We start from the raw sequence: 22,446 nt of genomic DNA, 5'->3' as shown, positions 1-22,446 counted from the left end.
TAATCCCAAAAATTGTCTGACTTCTCTTACCGTCTTGGGCACTGGGTATTTCTTTACACACTCTACTTTCTTCGGGTCGGGCCTGACGCCATGACGCGAGACGACGTGTCCTAGGTAACTGACTTGTGGCTTGAGGAACTGGCACTTGCTCGGCTTTAGTTTGAGTCCCGCATCGTGTTGTCGGTTGAAGACGTCTTCGACATCTTTCAAGTGCTGCTCGAACGTGCTACTGTGTATGATAACATCGTCGAGATACACATGACAGACCTTCCCCAGCAGTCCTGAAAGGATCACGTCCGCCGTCCTCTGCGAGACTGCCGCACAGTTGGCTAGACTAGGCTGACTTCACACCGACCCAGGTCATGCTCCGACATCGCAAATACACGACGACATTTTCTGAATAACTCTAGCAGCTGTGAACGTTCTCTGTCGCCAATATGATCCAACTTGAACTTGCTGCTGATCTCCTCTTGTTTGGATTCTGATATAGTGGCACACAACTCCCCTCTTTCGGTTGGCGACTATTCTACGATAGCCGGAAAGAGTGTTCCCACGACTTTTCTTCGGGGCAACGAAAGTTCCTTCTCGGTCGTGTTGGCGATTCGTAGTGGAACCATGTTTTCTTTGCCCACCCGTACCAATGTGGCAGCACCGAAGCATATGTTCTCTGTTCTCGGTGGTAACACCATCTCACGGACCAGTCTGATAGGGACACAGTCGAATCTGTGACCTTCCTGCCTACCTTCAACGTGGCCTTCATGACCCCCATTTATCATCGGGACTTCGCATCCCTCTATACGTTCAACTCCTTTACTCGTAATCAGATCGATGTCTCTCGAACGTAAGAGGTCGTGTCCAATAATGCCTGCAGTGGGGAATACCGCTTCATCCGTGCACACGTGGCAATAGTGCTCGAATGTGACGTTCCCTATAGGCAGTATTCACTGAAGCGCTGAGCGCGGTGCACTGTGGGCCGGTTCGCCATTTTGAAGTCCATACTACGCGCTCGCTTGGCCCGGCGAGAGCGTCTGTCCTCCTCAAACATGGTTTATTGCGCCATTGTCGGCTGTAACAGCCGCACACAGAGCAAGCAACAAAAGATAAAGTCGAACGAGAAGGATCCAAGTTTTTTCAAGATACCGAAGGTTCGCATGAACGAGTGCGAGAAAACAAGACTGCTGTCCGAGAGACGACGCAGGGAATGGCTGGCGCGAATCAAACGTGCTGGAATCGCGGGGGATCCTGACAAGTACAAGGTCTGCTCACGTCACTTCTTATCAGGTATGCAGTTTCTTGACCACCATGCAGCGCAAACCGTGTTTTCTCTCATGTTTCGTAATTGGTGTTGAACGTTGTAACACACTCTAGTCAGCCTACAAACGTATCATGTCATTATTAAGGTTCGTGGTGGGATTAGTAATGTGTTTGTCCACGCCGCTCTCAGGTACCCCTATCGTGATATATTATTGTTATGTGGTGTGCGTAGGCTCACCCTCTGGTCTGTTTGACGACTGCAATCCTGATTGGGCTCCTTCACTACACCTGGGATACAATGCTGAGCCTGCCCATGATGGAAGGTACAAGCGCCTGATGGCACGACATTCCAGAAGCCGGCAGGCACCCCCAGATGGTACATATTTCTCATGCTTTCCTTGCGCATGAAGTGATCACAGGAGACAAATGTTCTTTTTGCACCTTTCATGAATGCAGCCAATCAACATGTGGACATATCACCTGAAACCGCCATGAACATAACTGTTCATGACCCGGATGTGGCCGTTGACGAATGTGATATGCAGCAGGGTAATTTTACTGCGGAACCTGGTAAGCAGTTTCCCAAAACAATGTTTTACTGGCAAGGTCATGTACTGCAAACAAGTTACAACAGCGACTCATGTACGTGGTGTTCAACGAAAGTGTCACAATGTTTAGCACAAAACTTTATAATTTATCATAATTACAATGCCACGTTGGTGAAAACTACCCCCAGTGGGTGGCAAGAATGTTTGCAATAGTCCCCCAATTTATTTCAGCTTTGCATGACATTCCTGGGCTTTTTACCATTTCTTTTTGTAGAATATTTTGTGTTACCACCTTGTCAAAAACACTGTATCTCGTGCATGGAGCAAACTGCACAAGAACTACATATTTTTCTGCACAGTCAGTAAATTTGCATATAATGTGTGTTACCCGCACTTCACAACTGAGAAACTATTTACTTTTCAGTTTCTGGCATGTCATGCCAAACAGACATGACATCCGATCACATCCACCAGCTGGAAGTGGAGGTGGCAAGCCTTCGAAAGGAAATGAGAGCTGCAAAGGAAGACCTTTTAGCATCAAAGTTCACTGAAGACGCATTCCGTGATGATGACGAAAAGGTGTCTTTTTACAGTGGATTGCCATCGTTCCTGGCCATCCTTTCGCTTTTGCATCTTCTGAAAGATCATGTAGCACACAGCTCACGAAATGTGCTCAGCCAATTTGAGGAAATGATGATGTTCCTCATAAGGATCAGATTGGGCATCCACATGCAGGACCTTGCATATCGTTTCAATGTTTCGCAATCAACTGCCTCAAGAATTTGTGAGAAATGGCTTGATGTGTGATATGACCGTCTTGGCCACCTTGTACATTGGCCGGACAAGGAAAACATAATGAAAACAATGCCTGCTGCATTTGTTGAAAAATTTGGTTTTAAAGCCAGAGTAATTCAAGACTGCTTTGAGGTGTTCATACAGAGACCAAGTTCCTTAATTACACGAGCAGAGACGTGGTCCCAGTATAAGCACCACACATAGGTGGGGAAGTTCCTTTTATTTTGTAGTGCACTACCGTTACTCACTACTTTTTCAAAAAGTAACGCGTTACGTTATTCGTTACTGTTGCGGTAGTAGGTAACGCGTTACTAACGCCGTTACTTCTGATAAGTAATGCCGTTACTTTTGCATTACTTCATGAGGTTTTGCTTATCATATGTACCATTTTTGGTTGAATCACATAAGTGCATTCCGCAAATTAATACAAGCAATGTTGGGCACAAACAAGGGTCACGCATGAACATAACTTACATGTGCGATTTATTGTAACGCAGAGGTAGTTGATGTTCAAAATTTTCAACTGTGAGCTTCGCCCGTTGGGCTGAGAGGACGCCTAATGACCAGTGAGTGCTCCTTGTCAAGGTTGATAGAGACGGTGAACTTTTATCTCACACAGTACAAATCCAAACAGCCAATCCCTTGGTACTTTGTTACTTGTTCAGGTAGAGGCTATTTTTCTGCCGCTTTTGCCCCATTCGTCCGAAAAATACTAGAGGGAGTGAAAATTAAAGGTGGTAAGCAAAGGTGACATCTCAACCAGGGTAGGTCAATAACACTTCTTTTGCGTTCTTCGTGGGTGTCGATGTGACATTCTTCTCATTGTTGCAGATGAATAGAAAAAATCGGGGATTTTCCCGGATTCTGCAGGCACGGTCCTCGCTCAAGCATTCAAATTTCGACGATGAAGCAATGTTCCCGAACACTCAGTAACGCATAACGCCGTTACGCGTTAGTTATTAAAAATGTAATGACGTTACGTTACTCATTACTTTTCTCCCAAATGTAATGCGTTACCATATTTCACTACTCGATTGTAACGCGTTACCGGTAACGCACTACTTTGTAACGCGTTACTCCCCACCTATGGCCACCACAACACAGTAAAATTTCTGCTGGGGGTCAGTCCACAGGGCATGGTGACGTTTCTGTCGAGAGCCTATGGTGGGCGTGCTAGCGATAAGGCAATTACGGAACAGAGCGGTGTTCTGCAGTTATTAGAATATGGAGCTGTCGTTCTTGCTGACAGGGGGTTTTTGATTGCAGAAAGTGTTGGCATGTGTTGTGCAACATTAGCTGTGCCCACATTTACGAAAGGAAAGAGGCAACTTTCCAGCTATGAAGTTGAACAGACCCGAGAAATCGCAAACGTACGAATTCATGTCGAAAGAGTTATTGGGATGGTACGAAATAAGTATAGGATACTGAAGAGCACCATACCTGTGGAGCTCCTAAGAAGGAACAGTCGTGGTGAAAGTGCTATTGACAAAATTGTTAAAGTGTGTTGCTCACTGACCAACCTGTGCAATTCTGTAGTGTCTTTCGACTGGTATTTATTACTGCCATGATGTATGTTCATGTTTTTAACTTGACGGGAGCAGTAAAGAAATAATTGACACCTCTACTTCATGTGATACCTTTTACTCTTGGTCTGTGCACTTTCATAGTCACTTAAGTTGTTTGGAACAGGACTCGCAGTACCACTGTACACCTTTTGGTGACCTTTTCAACCCTACACAACTTAAATGAAACAACTTGATTGAGAACGTAGCATTATTACATGCAATTATTTTGCTCCGTTTCCGTCCTTTGCATGTGCACACAACCTTGGAGATGGCAGTGTCACATTGGGCTGCTTTTGTGTTATCAGTTTGACTTGGCATCAGAGGATTTGATGTGCATGGCACAAGTGGCGCAGGCAGTACAGGCATGTTCTCTTTACGGCTTGAGAACCAATGTGTCACTACCTCTGGCAAGAGAACCTTTTTGAAAAAGTCTGTCGCAGTTTCGACTAATGGCTTCATGAAGCTGTCATCCCGATAAATTCTCTGCACATTGATTTCGTTCTCGTTCCACAGAACAAAGTCTGCATAGCTAGCATTACACACAAACATTTGAGCTTGAACTTGGTAATGATAGCGGTGGTCCATCTTCAGTTCCAGCACACCGTTGCAGTCTCTTACACAGCCTCTTGAATCATTAAGCAGGTCACTGAGGTGGCCGTCCCTTACTTTCCAAGGGCATTTGACTTCAACAACACCTGAACCACAGCATGTGCATCGGACTAGCAGGTCAGGAGTAGCTCCTAGGAACAAATAGTCCTCGGAGATGAAAAGTCCTGCCACTTCAAACTGAACTTCATTGTGGAGCTCGTGAGCTAATTTCTTGTACTTGGCAAGAGCAACAGCTTCCTTTTCACGGCCATGCTTGAGAGCTGGGGTGGATACCTTGTCACTTTGCGAAGAACAGATTTTCTTGATGAGGCTCATTGATGGGTATCCCAGTTGTGTGTGACACACATCATACAGGGAGGAAGCAGTAACTCGCCCCATCCTGAATGTAAACCAGTGTGCACTCTTTGCCTGGTTCCTTGTCATTTTTTCAATGGTACGAATAGCCTTGTCATTAATTGTCAATGTCTTGAAAATGTTGTCACAGTGTTCCAGCACCTCGCTGAACGTAGTTAAATTGGATGTACTTGGATCGTAGAGACGACGCCGTCCTGATTGTGCACAAACTCCTCGTCACCTCCGGCCACTCCGTGTGGTTTCAGTGGGTGCCAAGCCACATTGGCTTGCCGGGAAACACACGTGCCGACACAGCAGCGAGGCGCGCTCATGGCGCAGCTGAGTGCAACACTGTCATCCCGTTATCTCCATCCGTCTGCCGCATACACATCCGCCGGCGCCTTTCCTTTGACACCCACCTTTTCATGGAAAACACTGTCGCAGCCAACACCTTCTTCCACCACACTGACCCGAAGATTGTTGTGCGTCAGACTCTGTAGAGGAACAAAAACCCAAGTAGAGGAACAAAAACCCAAGTCGAGCTGCCGCTATAAGATAGCTGTTTATTGTACGAGTACCAAATGCGGACTCTCTAGACAAAGCCCGCCAGGAAAGATAAACAAGGGTGGGAATATGAGACGCGAAAGCCTTGAACTCGCCATGCGAAGACGCGGTGTGAAGATGAGTCAACGGCTGGGCTCGAATGCCAGATACCTCACATTTCCCCTCCTTTGGAAGTCTCTGACTCAGGAAAAGTCTTTGGCGTAATGCAGAGTCCACTTCTGGTATGCATGTGAGACATATTCTCACAAGTGCTAATTCTTTCATGCATTTGTGCATCTGCGAGGTCTGTAGTTTCGGCTAACTGGTCATCACGTGAACTGTGTGACAGCGGGATGAGATGCGACCGATTGCGGCGAAGATCACCGCTCTCTGTTGCCACAAGATAGGAACGTGGCGTTGAGGCTGGACCTTTCACGCATCCTCTTCTTTGTACATCGATGACCCATACGTCTTGATTCTCATCAAGATCAGAGAGAGGTCGAACGCCATAGTGTCTATCGAACTGTTGTTTCTGTCTCTTTTTCAGTAGCTCTTCGCACTTCTTTACGGCCTCGTGGTCTACCCTCTTGGGTAGCAGCATTTCTTCCGCTGTGGGAAGTGTAGTTCGCAATCGTCTACCCATCAGCAGTTCGGCTGGGCTGTAGCCATTCTTAAGGGGTGTTGACCGATAGGAAAGAAGCGTTTCGTACGGATCCCCCGTTTTCTTCATAGATCCTTTGATAATCTTTACGGCTGCTTCTGCCATGCCGTTGCTTTGTGGATATCTCGGGCTCGAAGTGGTGTGTTTGAACTTGAATTCCTCTGCGAATTTTCGAAATTCTGATGATTCTGCACCGGCGAACTGTGGTCCGTTATCGGATATTACTTCGTTTGGTATGCCGTGTCGTGCAAAAATGGACTTGCAGTGGTTCACCACCGTTGCAGCCGATAGACTCGTTAATCGAGCAATTTCAGGGTAGCGCGAGTAGTAGTCGGTGACAATTAACCACCATTGTCCGTTTAGGCAAAACAAATCCATTGCTACCTTTTCCCACGGACGTTGTGGAAATGATGTAGGCATTAGCGGCATTTTCCTGTTGATGCGGTGTTCCGCGCACATGTTGCAGTCCTTCACCATTTGCTCGATGTCTGCATTTATCCCTGGCCACCACACTGAGTCTCTCGCACGAAGTTGACATTTGACAATTCCAAAGTGACCTTCGTGAAGCATCTGTAGGATGGTGTTGCGGATGGACTGTGGGATAACTATTCTTGAGCCGTACATCAGTATTTTACCGCTAATAGACAGCTGATGTCGATGATCCCAGAATTGCTTAAGGTCATGTGGTGTGTCCCTTTTGCTTGGCCAGTCGTGCTTAGTGAGACGGACCAGTTGCTGGCAAGTAGGATCAGCTGTTTGTTGCTCTTCAATCCAGTCAAGCGTTGGAGCTGTTGCTGGTACATTGGCTGTTACGCATTGTACGTAAGCTTGAACTTCTTCTTCGAGGTCTCCACATTCTGTTGTGGGAAGCGGAGCTCTTGACAGAGTATCAGCAGCGAGAAGCTCTTTCCCGGGAACGTGAACAATGTCGTAGGAGAAACGCATTATACGCATACGTAGCCTTTGCAGCCTTGGCGTAAGGTCATCCAGGGACTTGGTAGAGAAAAGGGCAACTAGCGGTTTGTGATCGGTTTCTAGAGTAAACCGGGTTCCAATGAGGTAGTCCCTAAACTTCTCACAAGCCCACACCAAGGCTAGAGCTTCCTTCTCGATCTGCGCGTATCGCCTTTCTGTTTCGGTCAGGGTGCGAGACGCGTAGGCGATCACTTTTAGCTTTCCATCGCTTTGCTGCTGCCTTAGAACTGCACCTAGTCCGTACGCGGAGGCGTCGGCGGATACGATGGTGTCCTTTGTTGGGTCGAAAATTCCCAGAACGGGACGCGTCGAAAGAATGTCCTTCCACTGTTGAAATGCGTGTTGTTGCGCCTTGTCCCAGACAAAGTCGTTTTTTGTACTTAACATTGATGTTAAGGGATGTAGAACATCAGCCAGACGAGGCACGAATCTCGCCAGGTACGTTGCCATGCCAAGTAAACGTCGGAGGTCGCGTTTGTTTGATGGCGGTGGCATCTCCTGTACTGACTTGAGGATGCTATTATCCGGTCGAATGCCATTGGCGTCTATTCTGTGTCCTAGGAAAGTGATGCTGGAAGTTCCAAAAACGCACTTCTCGGAATTCAGGGTAAGTTGTGCGTCGTCTAATCGTTGTAGCACTTTCCTCAGTCGCTGGGAATGTTCCTCTTCTGTACAACCGTAGATCAGGACGTCATCCATGTGGCAGAGTACCCCTTCGAGGCCTTCTAAGATCCTCGCCATTCTCTTCTGGAAGTGTTCTGGCGCCGAACTGATGCCGAACGGGAGGCGATTGAAGCAAAATCTCCCGAACGGTGTGATGAATGTCGTGAGCAGTCGGCTATTCTCATTAAGAGTAATTTGCCAAAAGCCAGAGTTAGCATCCAGCCGCGAGAATATTTTTGCACCTGAGAGCTGTCCTAGTGTCTGCTCTACTGAGGGTATGGGGTGCCATTCGCGGTGCACATGTCGATTGAGTTCTGATAGGTCAACACAGATACGGATGTTTCCTGACGGTTTCGGAACCACCACCATTGGAGCACACCATTCTGTTGCCTCATCTACTGGTGAGATAACCCCAAGCTTCCGCATTCGTTCTAATTCTTCCCGTGTCTTTTTGAAGAGAGGGAGTGGCACTCGGCGCGGAGAAACGACAGCATACGGTTTTGCATCTTGTTTGAGAGCAAGGGTATATTCCTCCTTGAAGTTACCGAGTCCTTTGAAGAGCTGAGGGAAGTCCTTACGCGGATTGCAGAGGTGGACTGTCTCGGTGCCCCCGACACGAGGGGTAGAAGCCACGTTGTTCACTTGTGGGAACAAGCAAAACTTTTCTATTGCTGGTTTTCCAAGCAACGACTTCGTAAGTCCCTTCACCACGTAGATCACTTGTTTTGCCGTTTTGCCATTTAGCTCGAGGTCACAATCGATCGTTCCTTCGATTTGGAGTGGTTTGCCGTCGGGACCGTGTAGCTGTCTTTTGGGGTTTGTAAGCGTGATGCCTGGCTTACGGTGCTGGCAGAACGTTTCATAAGATATAACAGTTTCATCTGCTCCCGTGTCTATTTTGAAAAAGTGTGGCCTACCGTTTAGGAGCACTGATATATCCCATCTTGTGCTGCTATCTCCTCCAGCGATGCCTACGAAGCCAACGTCCTGCTGTGCTTCAATTGCGTGCACTGTTGAGGAGGATCTGCACACGAGTGCGAAATGTCCTTTCTTTTTGCACTTGTTGCAGATGGCAGTTTTCGCAGGACACTGCTGTCTCGGATGTGGATCCCTGCCGCACCAACGGCATGTCTTGCTTCTGGAGTTCTCTGAGCTCTCTGAAGCTTTTTGGTGGTGTTTCTTCGTGGTTGATCTGTTACCCCCTGGGTGTTTAATAATGCGATCGATGTTGCCGTCTTTTTCGGGACTCGGTCGGAGGTGAGCCTGCTGCTTTCGAACCGCTTCATGCTGTCGGGCCGTTACCAGCGCTTTGTGGAGGTTGAGTTCCGGATCCAGCTGCAGCTTCTCTGACAGCTTGCGATCGAGGAGTCCTACTACTAGACGGTCTCGGATCAGATCCTCTTTTAACTCGCCATAGTCGCAAGTTTCCGATAAGACGTGGAGAGCAGTTACAAAATCTTCCACGGATTCGGCTTCCCTTTGGGTTCGAGTGTTGAAAAGGGCTCGCTCGTAAATCACGTTTCGTCTAGGTACGAAATACTCTTCGAATTTTTCCAGTACCTTTGTGATGTTGGTTGATTCCTCGGCTTTGAGCTTGAACGTTTGAAGGATGTCTTCGACTTGTTGTCCCATCACATAGACGAGCGTGTCCACCAAGTTGGTCTCCTTCTGTCCTTGCAATCCGGAAGCCGACAGAAATCGAAGAAATCTTCGCTTCCATGCCGGCCACTCGTTGGGTTTGAAGGAGAAAGAGTCTGGAGGTGCTATCTTGTACGACGTCGTCGTCACGGGCGTTGCCATGCTTCACGTTTAAGGGCTTGGAGTTTGCACAGTTGTAGAAATCCACGCTATACGAAGAGTAGACCCATGGATCCCACTTCTGACACCATGTTGTGCGTCAGACTCTGTAGAGGAACAAAAACCCAAGTCGAGCTGCCGCTATAAGATAGCTGTTTATTGTACGAGTACCAAATGCGGACTCTCTAGAGAAAGCCCGCCAGGAAAGATAAATAAGGGTGGGAATATGAGACGCGAAAGCCTTGAACTCGCCATGCGAAGACGCGGTGTGAAGATGAGTCAACGGCTGGGCTCGAATGCCAGATACCTCACAAAGATGGCCTCCTTCAGTGTGTCGCTACGGCTGTCTCGAAAGGAAGAGTCGGCTCTCCATCGTCTTCGCCTGAATGTTGCCCGTACTCCATCGTTCCTGTCCAAGATCAAGCAGCGTCGCTCTTCGGCGTGCCCTTCCTGCTCCACCGACGCCGACACCCATCATTTACTCTTGACCTGCCCAAGATATGCCGCTCCTTGGACCGCACTCACGCACCGCCTACCTGCCCTGGGGCACAGAGACCTCTCTTTGGCCATCCTACTGGGCCCCGTAGGGCAGAAGCAATGGGCTGTTACCAGAGCGCTAATATGCTTCCTGGGTGACTCTGGGCTCCTGCACTGCCTCTGAGCGATCGTGTACTCATGCCCCCTGCTGCCCATGTGCCGCTTGCGTCTTGCACCTTTTCTGTTTCTGTTTTTTTTTTACTTTTTTTTTCTTTTTTTTTTACAAGGAATAGCGACTTCTGCCTGGCTGACCTTTCCTTTTTACCTGCCTCTTTTTTTTCGTAATAAACATATTCCCCCTTACCGTCGTTGATGATGATGATGATTTATTTATTTATTTATATATATATATATATATATATATATATATCAAATATATTTTTATATATTTAGCTATATAATTTATATATAAATATATATATATATATCCCTATATATCCTCAAATATATATGTCATATAGTGTCATTTACTTGTTTCTTTAATGGCTTTTTTCCTGCATTATATAATATATATATATATATATATTTATTTATTTATTTATTTGCATTCCTCATAAGGGCGTTACGTTTCTCAACGTATGACAGGAGCTGCGGGTCAGCTCACAAATAGATCGTCATGCAACTATTTTTCAGCCTTATCGGACAGCTGTATGGCAGGCAGGGTACGAGAGATGTCAACAACATACTTTAGACATCTATTTAACAAATACTTAGATGTGCGTGACAAATGTGCAAGATGGAATACTTTTGTTGCACCTTATGTTTGCTCATATCACCCCGGTGTGTTCATGAGCCCATACTGGCTCACATTTTGATTCGATGCCAAGGGCTGCGAGTTAACATGTAAAGCATGTTGAATATAAAAGGTGTGGAAATGTTTACAACATTTTGAAAATATTAAAAATACCTAGATGTGCATGACAAATGTGCAAGAGAGAACAGCGATTTGTGTTCTTGAGGCAGGTGGTTCGCAACTTGTTGACATGTCGTCTACCTATTTTCGCTAATTTCACACCGGTGTGTTCATGAACCAGTACTGGCTCACATTTTGATTTGATATCAGGAGTTGCACGTTAATATGTCCAGCACGTTGAATATAAAAGACGTGGAAATGTTTAAAAAATATCAAAAATACCTGGATGTACATGACCAATGTGCAAGATGGAACAGCTGTTTGTGCTCTTGTGGCAGGTGGTTTGCAACTTGTTGACATGCCATGCGCCTTATTTTTACTCATATCACGCAAGTGTGTTCATGAGCCCATACTGGCTCAGATTTTGATTCAGTGTGGTTGATTCGGTTGATTCGGTGATTTTGTAGCTGGCAGTTGTAAGCTAACATGCCCAGTAAGACGTTTATCCTGTTTGCAAAACACCATTAGTGTACAATAGTGCGGGTTATTAGAGATTTTTTGTTTAAAGAAATATGTTGCAAAGTAACCGAAATTTCTCTCTTTTTCTCATGGGGAGGACAAAGTGTAAAATATTGAGAGGCAAAGTGGAAACTGTGTACAGTCTCTCACAGAGAGAATAAAAACTTTATTTGAAAAGGACATTATGAGTAGCCGTAAATTGTTGTAGTCTTGCAGGCCACAGTCCATCCAAGTTCGAAGCCAGTCATCAATCATCAGTACATACAGGAACTCGTCACGAATAAATATCCATCTTCGTTAAGAAAGCTATAGAGTTCTAGTCGGAGTTAGTGGGAACAAAGGCAGTGACGATTTTCCACTTTGCCCCTCGCAGTTTGTCTAGCAATCAAAAGTACTCTATGTTTGATATAACTGCAAAAGTGGAAATTCCTGCCGTTAGATCTTTATAGCACAGCCGCAGCTTGAGGTTACCCTCATATATAATGCAGCGCAACTATAATTTCTTTCATAACTTGCAGCTTTTATGTGACTGTGCGTCATTTTAGTGACAGCAGTGAAACACTTTATTTACTTCCACACTGTCCACACATCCAACAGCCTTTGTGTACCGACATGAAATTTTGACCACGCAAGCATCTAGTCCTGCTGGACGAACATTCTGATGACGCTACCAATAAGCCGAAAAGATTTTTTTTCCGCATTGCCCCGCTTTCTCCTTATACTTTTCGTAATGTCCGTCTTGTAGCAGTGAAACTGTTATGCATACCAGTCCAAAACCAATAAATCTGTTGAATTTTCTGCAGGCGTTCTGAATCCGGCATCGATATACAAGACACGGATCAAGAGGCACGGCAATACTGACTCACGGTGCTGTAGGAAAACTCGCATACGCGTACCTTGCGTCGTCATTTCGTAGGGTGCAACACCCGCATGTAAAGGTGGTACACCAGTTCTTCTCCCTTCCCTTCCTTCCCTTTTCCTCCCTTTTTTTTATTTGTTCTAATAAATACCCCCCCCCCCCCCCCAGTTTTTCTGCTCCATGCATTTTCCGTACAGCGTACTCTTCATTTTTTCTCGCGAGCTGACTTTTCCAGAATGACGATAACGCGATGCAGTACACGTCACAAAACGCTTTCTAAGCAGAAGGCTTTTATTTTTCTTGTTTCTGCCTTGTGGAAGTGATCGTTACCTTCGGTCTTACTTGTGTTGCGATTTCGTAGGTACAGCTGCGGTCAACCTCAATAATGACACTGGAGAAAATTCGGTATCATTTCCCAGCAAGACAGCTGCCACCCTTGGGGCACTGGGGGAATATTAAGTGAACAAAATCCATGCGTTAAACTAACAGAAGGATTTTGTTCAGTTAACATTTCCTCATGACCCCAAGGGTTGCTGTAATCGCGCTCGGGAACGAGACCACATTTTTTCCAGTGTTATTATTAAGGTTGACCGGAGCTGTACATGCTTTGATCATGTGCTATTAGAGCACATGATCGAAGCGGCGACTCGCTACGAACTGTGTGTCCTTGCAGTGCTTGCTTTGATATACGTCTCCCCTGTGCTACATACTTCTGCCTTCCATTAGTAATAAGGCAGTGATTTATCTGTGGAGCTATATCCTCTGACATAGGGAAAAAATAACGGGAATAAAAAACAAAACAGAAATATCGATTGCTGCTCAAGAGAGAAGTCGCGCTCTGTACTTGTCATGTATTTGTCATGTCAAGGCTTCGTTATCTCTACAAGGGAAAATCGCAGTAATAACTCCAGGTATCTGTTTTACCGCTCTTCTCTAAAGGGCTTGAGAAGATTATTTTTAACTGAATGCGTTCTCCTGTGAGAGACATAAAATTATTTCCGGTGCGCAGCTTGGTTTCAGGAAACATAAGCCGTCTGAGTTGGCATTACTTCATCAAAAAGACTATATTGTAGGTCGCTTTGAGTAAATCCGAGTTACCCCTCGAATATTTGTCGACTTTACGCAGGACTTTGATTATATCAATCGCAATCGTCTTCTAACGAAATTAAACAAGTGCGGCTTTCGAGGTCCAACAGTGAGTTTACTTACATTGTACCTAGCACATCGTCTATATAGGTCGAGGTTAACTGTTACAAGTTGTCGGTAAGGCCAATAATAGCTGGCGTCCCCCAAGGTAGTATCCGCAGAAGCAAAGTACACCTTGTATGCAGACGAATCATACGCTATTAGTTTCGTCTAATACGGTTGAAGACGCGATTAAATACACTAAGAGAGCACTAGGTAGAACCCATCGTTTTATGGGCACAATAGAATGAATTAAAAATTCACGCATGCAAGACAAAAGCTATTATATTTCGACCGAAAAACAAACTGGTTCCGACACCAGTTGATCTACAACAAAGTTTGGAGAAAATACAAGTTGTAGGAAACGTCTTACTGGGAGTTGTATTCACTATGAGCTTCGATGACCATAGGATCTAATTAATAAACTTTCTCGGTTTGTAGGAATTACTTGCCGCAATAGTCACCTGCTCCCAATTAAAGGCTTGTTCTATAACCCTCTGTTCTTTGCTTCCTTCCTGACCTTTCCTTTCTTATTTTCTTAATAACCCCCCCCCCCCGCCCTCTGTTCTTATAGCATTTGCACTATATGCCCACCTGGCCATCTCCGGCAATAACAACAAAATCTATATGCTTCGAAAGAAGGTTCTACGCGGTATAAGTAATGAGAACTACGTGCATCGTACGACAGAGCTATTTATGAAATTTAGTCTTATATATGTAATTTATATGGCAGACGGCTATTTGAACGATATTAAAGAGAGAGAGAGAGAGAAATACATGATGACGATGATATGGGGATGACTTCCGCTCATTGAGCAGAATTAAAGAGAGCAGAGAGCAGATATTAAAGAGAAACTGCAATGAATATCACAAACCTAAGCGCCTTGGCGGGCCTACCATTCACGTACGTACCGTGGTGTCATTTCGAGCACTGGTATGTTTCCACATTTCGCAGGACATATGGAATGCAAAGTTTAGGCAATACATTACCGCGTGTTTTAAATTACCTGAGTGCAAGAGGTTCCGACCTTTCGGGGATCTCGCGGAAGCAGCCACCGGGTACATGATTGCTCAAAGTTAAGTAGGTTTGCTATACTGCGACTGTGGACGTCTGTTTTGGGTTTGTCTTCCATATGTGTATTAAGTGCTGTATAGATGATATTATAAGAATACTATTTAAAACACTATTGTGCTTAATACGTGTAGGTTGGCTTGCTGCTGTCACCTACTGTTGTAGGAGTCGGTGGACTCGTCCAAGCTGCATTCTGCGGCTTTTCGATAACCTCCTCGTATGTATAGGAGGCTGTGCTCCGGGCAAAACACTTCCACACTGAAAGAAAAGTATTCCAAATTTGTAACTTCTAACTGTATGCATTGGGAATTTGGGATACAGTTCGTGGTACGACAACGATACGCGAATGTTTTCTAATACAACGAAAACTGCATGTTTACATATTTTTGAGTGTCAAGGAAGGAAGAATGCGCCGAAGAAAGCTTTCATCGGGACACGTTAGTTTGGATGCTCGGATAGGGCTTTATTACTGTATAAAAAAAATAAAGAAAAAGAACACGAGAAGACACACTGCTGACTTCGCTATCCTTGTGTAAGAGTAACTACTATAACTGCGAATCACCCACCCCGTTTACATAATTTTATCAGGCACTTTATGCTCTTTATTAATCTCCACATGATCTCAGAAAAATATGTCCATCCCGTTAGCGCTCTCGCTTTCTGTTTGCCGTTCTTCCGAACGTAAGTACATGAATGTCGCATCTAATGTGCGCAAAACCCAGATACCGAGACTAAGCCACTTTGATAACAAAAAGGTCACACGCGGCACATATTATATAACTCCCCTGCCCTCAGGAAAAGAAACAAGGGCAGTAAACGCAACTGCTTTATCGGAGAGGAACGCCAGTATTTGCACACTACTAAATCTTTAGGTAAAAAGTCGGACGGATTGGGCACTACATGAGGCTCTCCACTCGCCATTACCGTCACACATTAGTGCGCGCCATTCTTCGGCGCCCAGCATCCAGCAACTTCCAAGCTGTTTTAGCTCACCCCAGCCTCATTCGAAGAGAGAAAAAGTACACAAGCGAGCTGATGTAACGCTGAAGTATAGGAGCAGCCTCATTTCTAAGCATAAAAAAGTAACTCTACCCGCAGTCCCACCATGGGCCCTTCAGTCACCACCTGTGCATGTCAATGTCCCTGGCTTGGCTTCCAGAAAATCAGCTACAACAATTGTTCTTTGCCAACTCAGTCTGGGCATGCTTCATCGCGATGAAGGCAGAATTAAAATCTTTACTGACGGCTCATCGACACAGACCGGCTCTGCCTGTGCATTCATAATTCCCGAGCTGTCGATTGAAAGAAGCGCAAGTCTGTCGCACCCCACGTCGGCTGCTGTGGCCGAGCTGCATTCCATTCTTATGGCGCTTTCTTTCATTGTGTCCCGCCAACCCCCATTCACTGGACCATATACAGTGACTCCAAAGCCGTCCTCCAAGCTCTGCACTGCACCATGGGCTTGAGCTCCCTCGCTCCATTGGTGTGTGACGTCCTCAGGGAGTATTCGTGTGCTGTCACACAGGGACATAGCATGACCCTGCAGTGGACCCCAGGTCACTGTGGCGTCCCTGGGAATGAGGCTGCCGACCTACTTGCGAGACGGGCTGATGTGGCACGTGGTGTACCGGCGCACCCTACGTATTTCACCCAAGCGGACGCGAGGCAACCAATTGGTACCCTTGTCTGGTCTGTGCAGTGAACACTGGCGAAGAAGCGTCCCTTCTACGTCGTTCCTGCGCAAGGTATAGACCCAGATCTCTGTTTTTATATGCCGTCAGCGCTTCCATCGATCCATCACGTCGCTCACCTACAGGCTTCGCCTCAACGTGCCATAGGGTGGTCGACTTTTGTTTAAGCTCGGCAAGGTTTCGTGCCCCAAGTGCGGTCTGTGTGATGTAGTTGAGCACGTGGATCATATACTCAAAGACTGTCCGAGGTACAGTGCACACCGTTGTACCCTTGTGTCACTGCTGGCCCGCATGGAAAATCGGCCATACTCCACCTAAAAGATTGTTGGGTGCTGGCAGACAAATCAGCTCATACCTGGGATGCGTGCCCTTGTGTAATTTCTCGTCTCGACAGACCTCTTTGACACTTTGTGACGCTCTTTGTTTTTTGTGCATTGAGATTTCCGACGTGGACTCACTTGGGGCTTTGTATGTATTTGTGCTTTCTATGTGTCCCAGCCTCAGAACATCAATTGTCTCATCTCCTACACTGTTGATTTTGGTGTCAAGTTTTGTGGTGATGTGTTCATCCATTCTGTTTCAAAGTGTATAGGTTTGTGTAGTTTCCCTTTCTTTTCTGAATAACGCGTCCTGGAGTAGCCAGTCCCGAGTGGCTCGGGACTAACATCTCCATTTTTTTCCTTTACAAATCAATCAATCAATCGGACGGCTTATAAATGAAAAAAAGGAGAAAGAAAACATGTACGAAAATTCCCAAACGAACTATGGCTACGAAATCTCATTGTGCGGAAGGATGTCTACTGTATACCAGGGGGTTGAGTGCACGTCACGAAGTTTCGACGAACAAAGAGCCTTGCCACAGGGGAGCTGGGCCCAATCATAGTATAAATAACTGGCAGTAGATTTAGACATAAGGTGAGTTCGCTTACAATTTTGTGGCAAAAGCCCACATGCCCAGGGCAGGACTGCGTATAATTTCGAGCACCCGGTGTTCTTCAACGTGCGCTGGAAAACGTTTCCAGCGCACATCAAGCGTCATCGTTATTTTACAGCGATAACCATAAAGTAAAGCGAAGCCATAAAGGCTTCGGTCCTACTATAGCCCTACTCCCCTTGTGAAAACTGCCATGATTTGTATAGAGATTGCGTCGCTCCTATACGCTGTGCAAGTGCGTTTCTGCGCATGAGAGGAGGCAGAGAGAGGGAAGAGGGAGGGCGCCGCCGTAGCCAATGGGGCTTTTCGAGTGAAGTAACCGGGAGAGGAGATATGCGCAGAACGCTCGCTTACTTGCCGAGCGTATTTGTCTGACGTTGGCGGTATTGGTATCATAGGAAAGCATTTTTCTATACTAATGCACTCCAGCGCTCTTTTGTTTATACATCGCTCAGCTGTTCTACTATAAAGCGAGGAACATTATCAATTTTTCTCCTCTTTGTCAACATTTTACGCGAAACAAAAAAAAAGAGAAGATAGCGCTATGAAGTTTTTTGCAGCCTGGTGTCCTGGGTTACACAGAGAGAACTTGCTAGCTAGCACTTTTTCCGCCCGGTCTCTAAACGACCGAGCAGCGGGTTGCAAAACTATAATCGGTGTCGTCACATCCGCACTTCAACGGTGGCGGGTGCTCTCATTGGCCCGCACGTCCAAGTTCACGTGGTTTAGCAGACGACGGAACCCGAAGACGGGCGACCGCGATGCCCCTGGCGTGATCCAGGCGACTGAAACCACTATTAGTGGTTTCCTGGCACTCATGTTCGGGTGGCAACGGTCACGTGATCCAGCTAGGGTGCCAACCTAGCAATTTCCGAGCCCCATGTCGTGTTGCCATGAAATGACCACCTGAATTCGCCATTATTATCTGTGACAAAAATATGCGGCCAACGTCCTTTTTCTTGCATTAACTTTCTGCGCACTCTGCCGTCTATTTATTCTTCTTTTTTTTTCTAAATTAAAGTGTACTGATTTCATTGAATTGAACTTGGGAACTTAATAATAATATGCACAGAAACAGGAACTTGCTGTCAGTCACTGTAACCCTAACGTTCTCTTCAACCTTTCTTCTCTTCCTCATTTTTTTTTCTTTTTTGGAACAACAACTTTATTTTAAGAAAATTAAGATGATTTAGATTTTTTTATTTTGGAGACAAAATGCGAATGGCAGATACAAAGGCTCGTAAACTCGCGAACTGAAAGTTCGTAAGCTCAATCCACATAGCAAACAATGCGCTTTGTGCCTTTCGCTCTCCACACCGTGCACTTTTGGTTTCGATTAAAAAAAAGATAGATACAGATAGACAAAAGATAATAATTATATACAACAAAGAGAAACGATAACCCCAGCTTCGCGATGCTTCTTGTAATAAAGCAGCAAGGTTCTGTTTATTTATTTATTTTTTTTACTTTCGTATTTATTTCCAAGGGAAAAGGGAGGTACAGCAAAAAAGCTGCAGAGGCGGCTTGACAGCAACCGTACCCCCAGATACCAGGGTAACAGCAACAGAAAACACTCTATACAATCCAAGAGCATATCAATCTACGCAACAAGCATTAAAGATATGTGTTTAGGATATTTAATATAACCAAGTAAACTTGTGTAGTACAAGTTCAATACAGTTCCAATATAATGTAGCACAAACTAATTACACAAAATGCATACACAAGAGAAGTCACACTCTAAGACAAGCTAAAACAAGTGTAATATTCCCAAAGAATCCCACAAAAGAGCGCCACTAAGGGAGCCAGTGGCAATTCAAGGAGACACGGCCGCGGCGGACACTAATGTACCGTGTCGACCATCTTCGGAGGAACTCTGTCTCTCCAAGTGTAACAAACTGGGTCTCCAAGAAAATGACTACCTGCTTGTGGAGCGACAGAAGGAGAGGGTACTGAACGCGAAGGCGCCTGCTTTGAGCTACCGCTCTGCATCTGTTCTTCCACAAGACGTACCTTGCCACTGCAACCAGCAGAAGAACAAACCTGTCCCTGATCCGGTGCCCTAAACGGTAGCGGAACGGGAAAACCCGGCAAACGAGAGTCCAAAACGTCCTTGCTACAACGCAGTCGTCTAACACGTGAGACACTGATTAAATGTTGGGACAATTCGGACAAAGGGAGGTATTGGTAACACCCCACCGGTTTAAGCGATCACGCGTAGGTAGAACTCCCCAGGCCGCCTTCCACAAAAAGTCACACACTTCGCGTGGGAAATTGTCGGGCCGGATATCACCCCACGATAGACCCAGATTTCTCAAGTTATCCGACCGGGGTTCATCCAAGAGACATAGCAATTCGCAGATACGTGATGCAGGGACCGATCGAGGATCGACCTGAGGGTCCTGAGTCTGTATGTCGCAAAAACGCTCTGCGATACGTGGATAAAACAGGGACGGGGAAGTGGCTTCAGGGTACCTATTCCCTAGTCCGCGAGGAACTAATGCCCTGCGAAAGTGGCCCATCCAGTACAACGCAAGCGCACGCGCTGAATGCTCAGTATCGTCAAGAACACGAAGGACAGCCCGAAGGGCAAGCAGTGTCCAAAAAGTAGAAGGACCGCGCGTCTAACAAGAGCTGTTCTTCCTCCCCAAAAGAAGGAGAATATCACCGAAGAAACCCTAGTGCATACAGCACGGGGCGGTATAGCAACCCGGGAAACGAACCACAGCTTACTACATAGCACATTCTTGGTTAGATACGCACGCTCCTGAAAAGGTAGGTAAAACCTACTGGCTATCGAAACCTTGCGTTCAACGTCCTGAAGCAGGGAATCCCAGTTTTATCGTGCCACGCCCCGTTGGTCAAACACTACCCCCAGGATTCGAAGGGATAAGCACTGCTCTATACCGCCCAAGAAGTTGCCACTAAAACCAGCAACTGGCAATGCCTTACTTTTTGTATTGTTAAGCCGAGCACCGGAAACACGCAAATACTTGCCAAAAATCTGAAGTGCTTCGCACAGGCTATCACTGTCCCTGAGAAAGAGTGTAATGTCATCTGCATACGCAGATACCACCACCGAACCACCGCAGGGGAGCGGAAACCCACGAATACGAGGGCAAGCAGCAAGCCTACGTAACAGCGGGTCTACACTCTTAAACCCGTACCTTTTATTGTAACTTTTAGAAACATGTAACTTCTGTATAGACGTAGATTTCGAGATTTCTTATAGGTTACACCACTGTAACGTATATTTAGAGGTTAAAAGCGACCAAGGTCATGTCTTTACAACACGAATAGAAGTTACATCTCGGAAAAAACAAAAACAGCTTGTTGTAACTTATAAATGTACCCTCTACTCCGACACTGTAACTTCTAAGCGAAATCTCCAACGATAATCTCTTTGTTAGTTTCTTATCGTTTGTTTTCCTTTTGTTTTTCAGCATAATGCCGCGTTTCAGCCTCCCATTCGAGACGACAGTTGCGAATCTACGCTGTTATTTTTTATCTGTTTCAGCGTCACCTATACGTCAACTACATGTTATCAATGCTGTATGAACACAGATTATAAGTTCGCAGTCTGAAATACTGATAGTATGTTTCTTTCTAAAGGGTGGAAAACAATTGTCAATGCCGCAACCACCAAGATTTCCGATTTCGCTGCGTAGCCGAGCCTGGTCTAGGTCTATCCACACTGAGAGCGGTTTCCTTGAAACGCTTAACGCTCGTCGTCCGTCCGTTAACAAGTGTAATCTGTTTTAATCAGTGGTTTTCCTCGCGTTTATCATAGTGTCGTCAGGACAACGGAAAAGCTAGATGTCGCTAGCAAACAAGTATATTTTCGGTGTTCTCAGTGGAAAGTGTAGTGAGTGCGAAGATTGCAAAGAATATATAACCGAAAACGAACGTCACCACCGCAGCCCTAATTCACATACTTCATACACTGGGTAAGTGTACATTTTGTGCTAGGTACGTGCGTTATTTTGATAGCAAGAGCTCTTAGCGCAGGTTTGTTGTGATTATGGCAAGCGTTTTGCGGTCCTGCATATGAACGCCACTTACGCTACTTGCCACTTACGCTTGCTACTTTTCTGCTCTTACTTGGTCGCCAAGTCAATACACCGGCGTGCATTTTGCGAGCTGCGGATATATGCATCGAGATATATAATTCGCAGCTTCCTACTTGTTGTATTCTTACGATATTCTAAGACTCAATCGCGGAGTGAACGCCTTCCCGCATTTATGCTGCTTTGTACCTTGTGCTTTGTACGGATTTGAATGGTTCCGTAAATGTTACTCTCATTGCCCAAACTTTTGTTCCCAGGATCCCACATGCAGGTTCACATACCGTCACCAGCGCAATGCAGTACCTCACAAACTCGTCCCAGAGCGCCTCCAACGCTGATAACGCAGTAATGTAGTCTCTCCTGCGTTACTGTACACTCATATTCCTCAAGGTTGTGTGCGTTTTATGTAATACTGTATTGCCATTTGCGCTCGCCTCTGCAACACGAATGTGGAATAAATTTTTTTCTGCTGCAGTTCTCCATTTCGTTGGGTGTGTTCAGCTTAGCAAACATAGGTCAGTTGTTTTGACTCGCTAGCTTCCTCGCACTTTTATGCATTGCTTCTCACTTAGAAGATAGTTCTTTTTTCCACATACATGATAAAGCGACCATGGTTTCTCCTCACACCAGAATCGCACTTGTGCACAATGTGTCACCTCTCGACAGACTTCTGTTTTTGTAATATACATATGTTCAAGATCTCCTTTTCTGCTGGTTCATTTTGGTACATTGGTGTGTTCTGTAAATGTCTGTCCATATCCCACGCACAGGGTGTTTGTTTTTATTCGCATCACACCAGCGCTCATTTGACAGGTGGGTTATGTTAATTTTCGCAAATTAACCCATCCGTAGTTACAAACATTTCCGACATTTCCTGACGCATGTGTTTGTAACTACAGATCGACTAATTAGCAAAGATTCACATAACCCGCCTGCCAAATGAGCGCTACTCTGTTGCGAATAAATATTAACATCCTGTATAAAAA

The 22,446-nt window shown here is 45.7% G+C and overlaps 1 protein-coding gene and 1 long non-coding RNA gene across 2 annotated transcripts; one reads left to right on the top strand and one right to left on the bottom strand.

Annotated features, from left to right (window-relative positions):
* The first annotated feature begins 986 nt into the window (after positions 1 to 986).
* LOC135383403 (uncharacterized) lies at positions 987 to 1,745 on the top strand. The gene is made up of 3 exons (XR_010419853.1): positions 987 to 1,281; positions 1,487 to 1,630; positions 1,711 to 1,745. It is a non-coding gene; the product is annotated as an uncharacterized LOC135383403 (long non-coding RNA).
* Positions 1,746 to 5,819: 4,074 nt separating this feature from the next.
* Positions 5,820 to 9,746, bottom strand: LOC135384581 (uncharacterized protein K02A2.6-like). Its single transcript, XM_064613776.1, has one exon. It carries the CDS (start codon positions 9,744 to 9,746, stop codon positions 5,820 to 5,822), a length of 3,927 nt encoding a protein of 1,308 aa, XP_064469846.1.
* Between the last annotated feature and the right edge of the window lie 12,700 nt (positions 9,747 to 22,446).

This window comes from Ornithodoros turicata, chromosome 2, assembly GCF_037126465.1.
Source record: "Ornithodoros turicata isolate Travis chromosome 2, ASM3712646v1, whole genome shotgun sequence".
In the NCBI taxonomy this organism is placed as follows: Eukaryota; Metazoa; Arthropoda; class Arachnida; order Ixodida; family Argasidae; genus Ornithodoros; species Ornithodoros turicata.
This window is presented reverse-complemented; position numbering and strand designations above follow the sequence as displayed.

What these genes read in the sequence shown, in the direction of transcription:
- LOC135384581 (XM_064613776.1), bottom strand. Translation starts at nt 9,746, where the DNA reads ATGGCAACGCCCGTGACGACGACGTCGTACAAGATAGCACCTCCAGAC.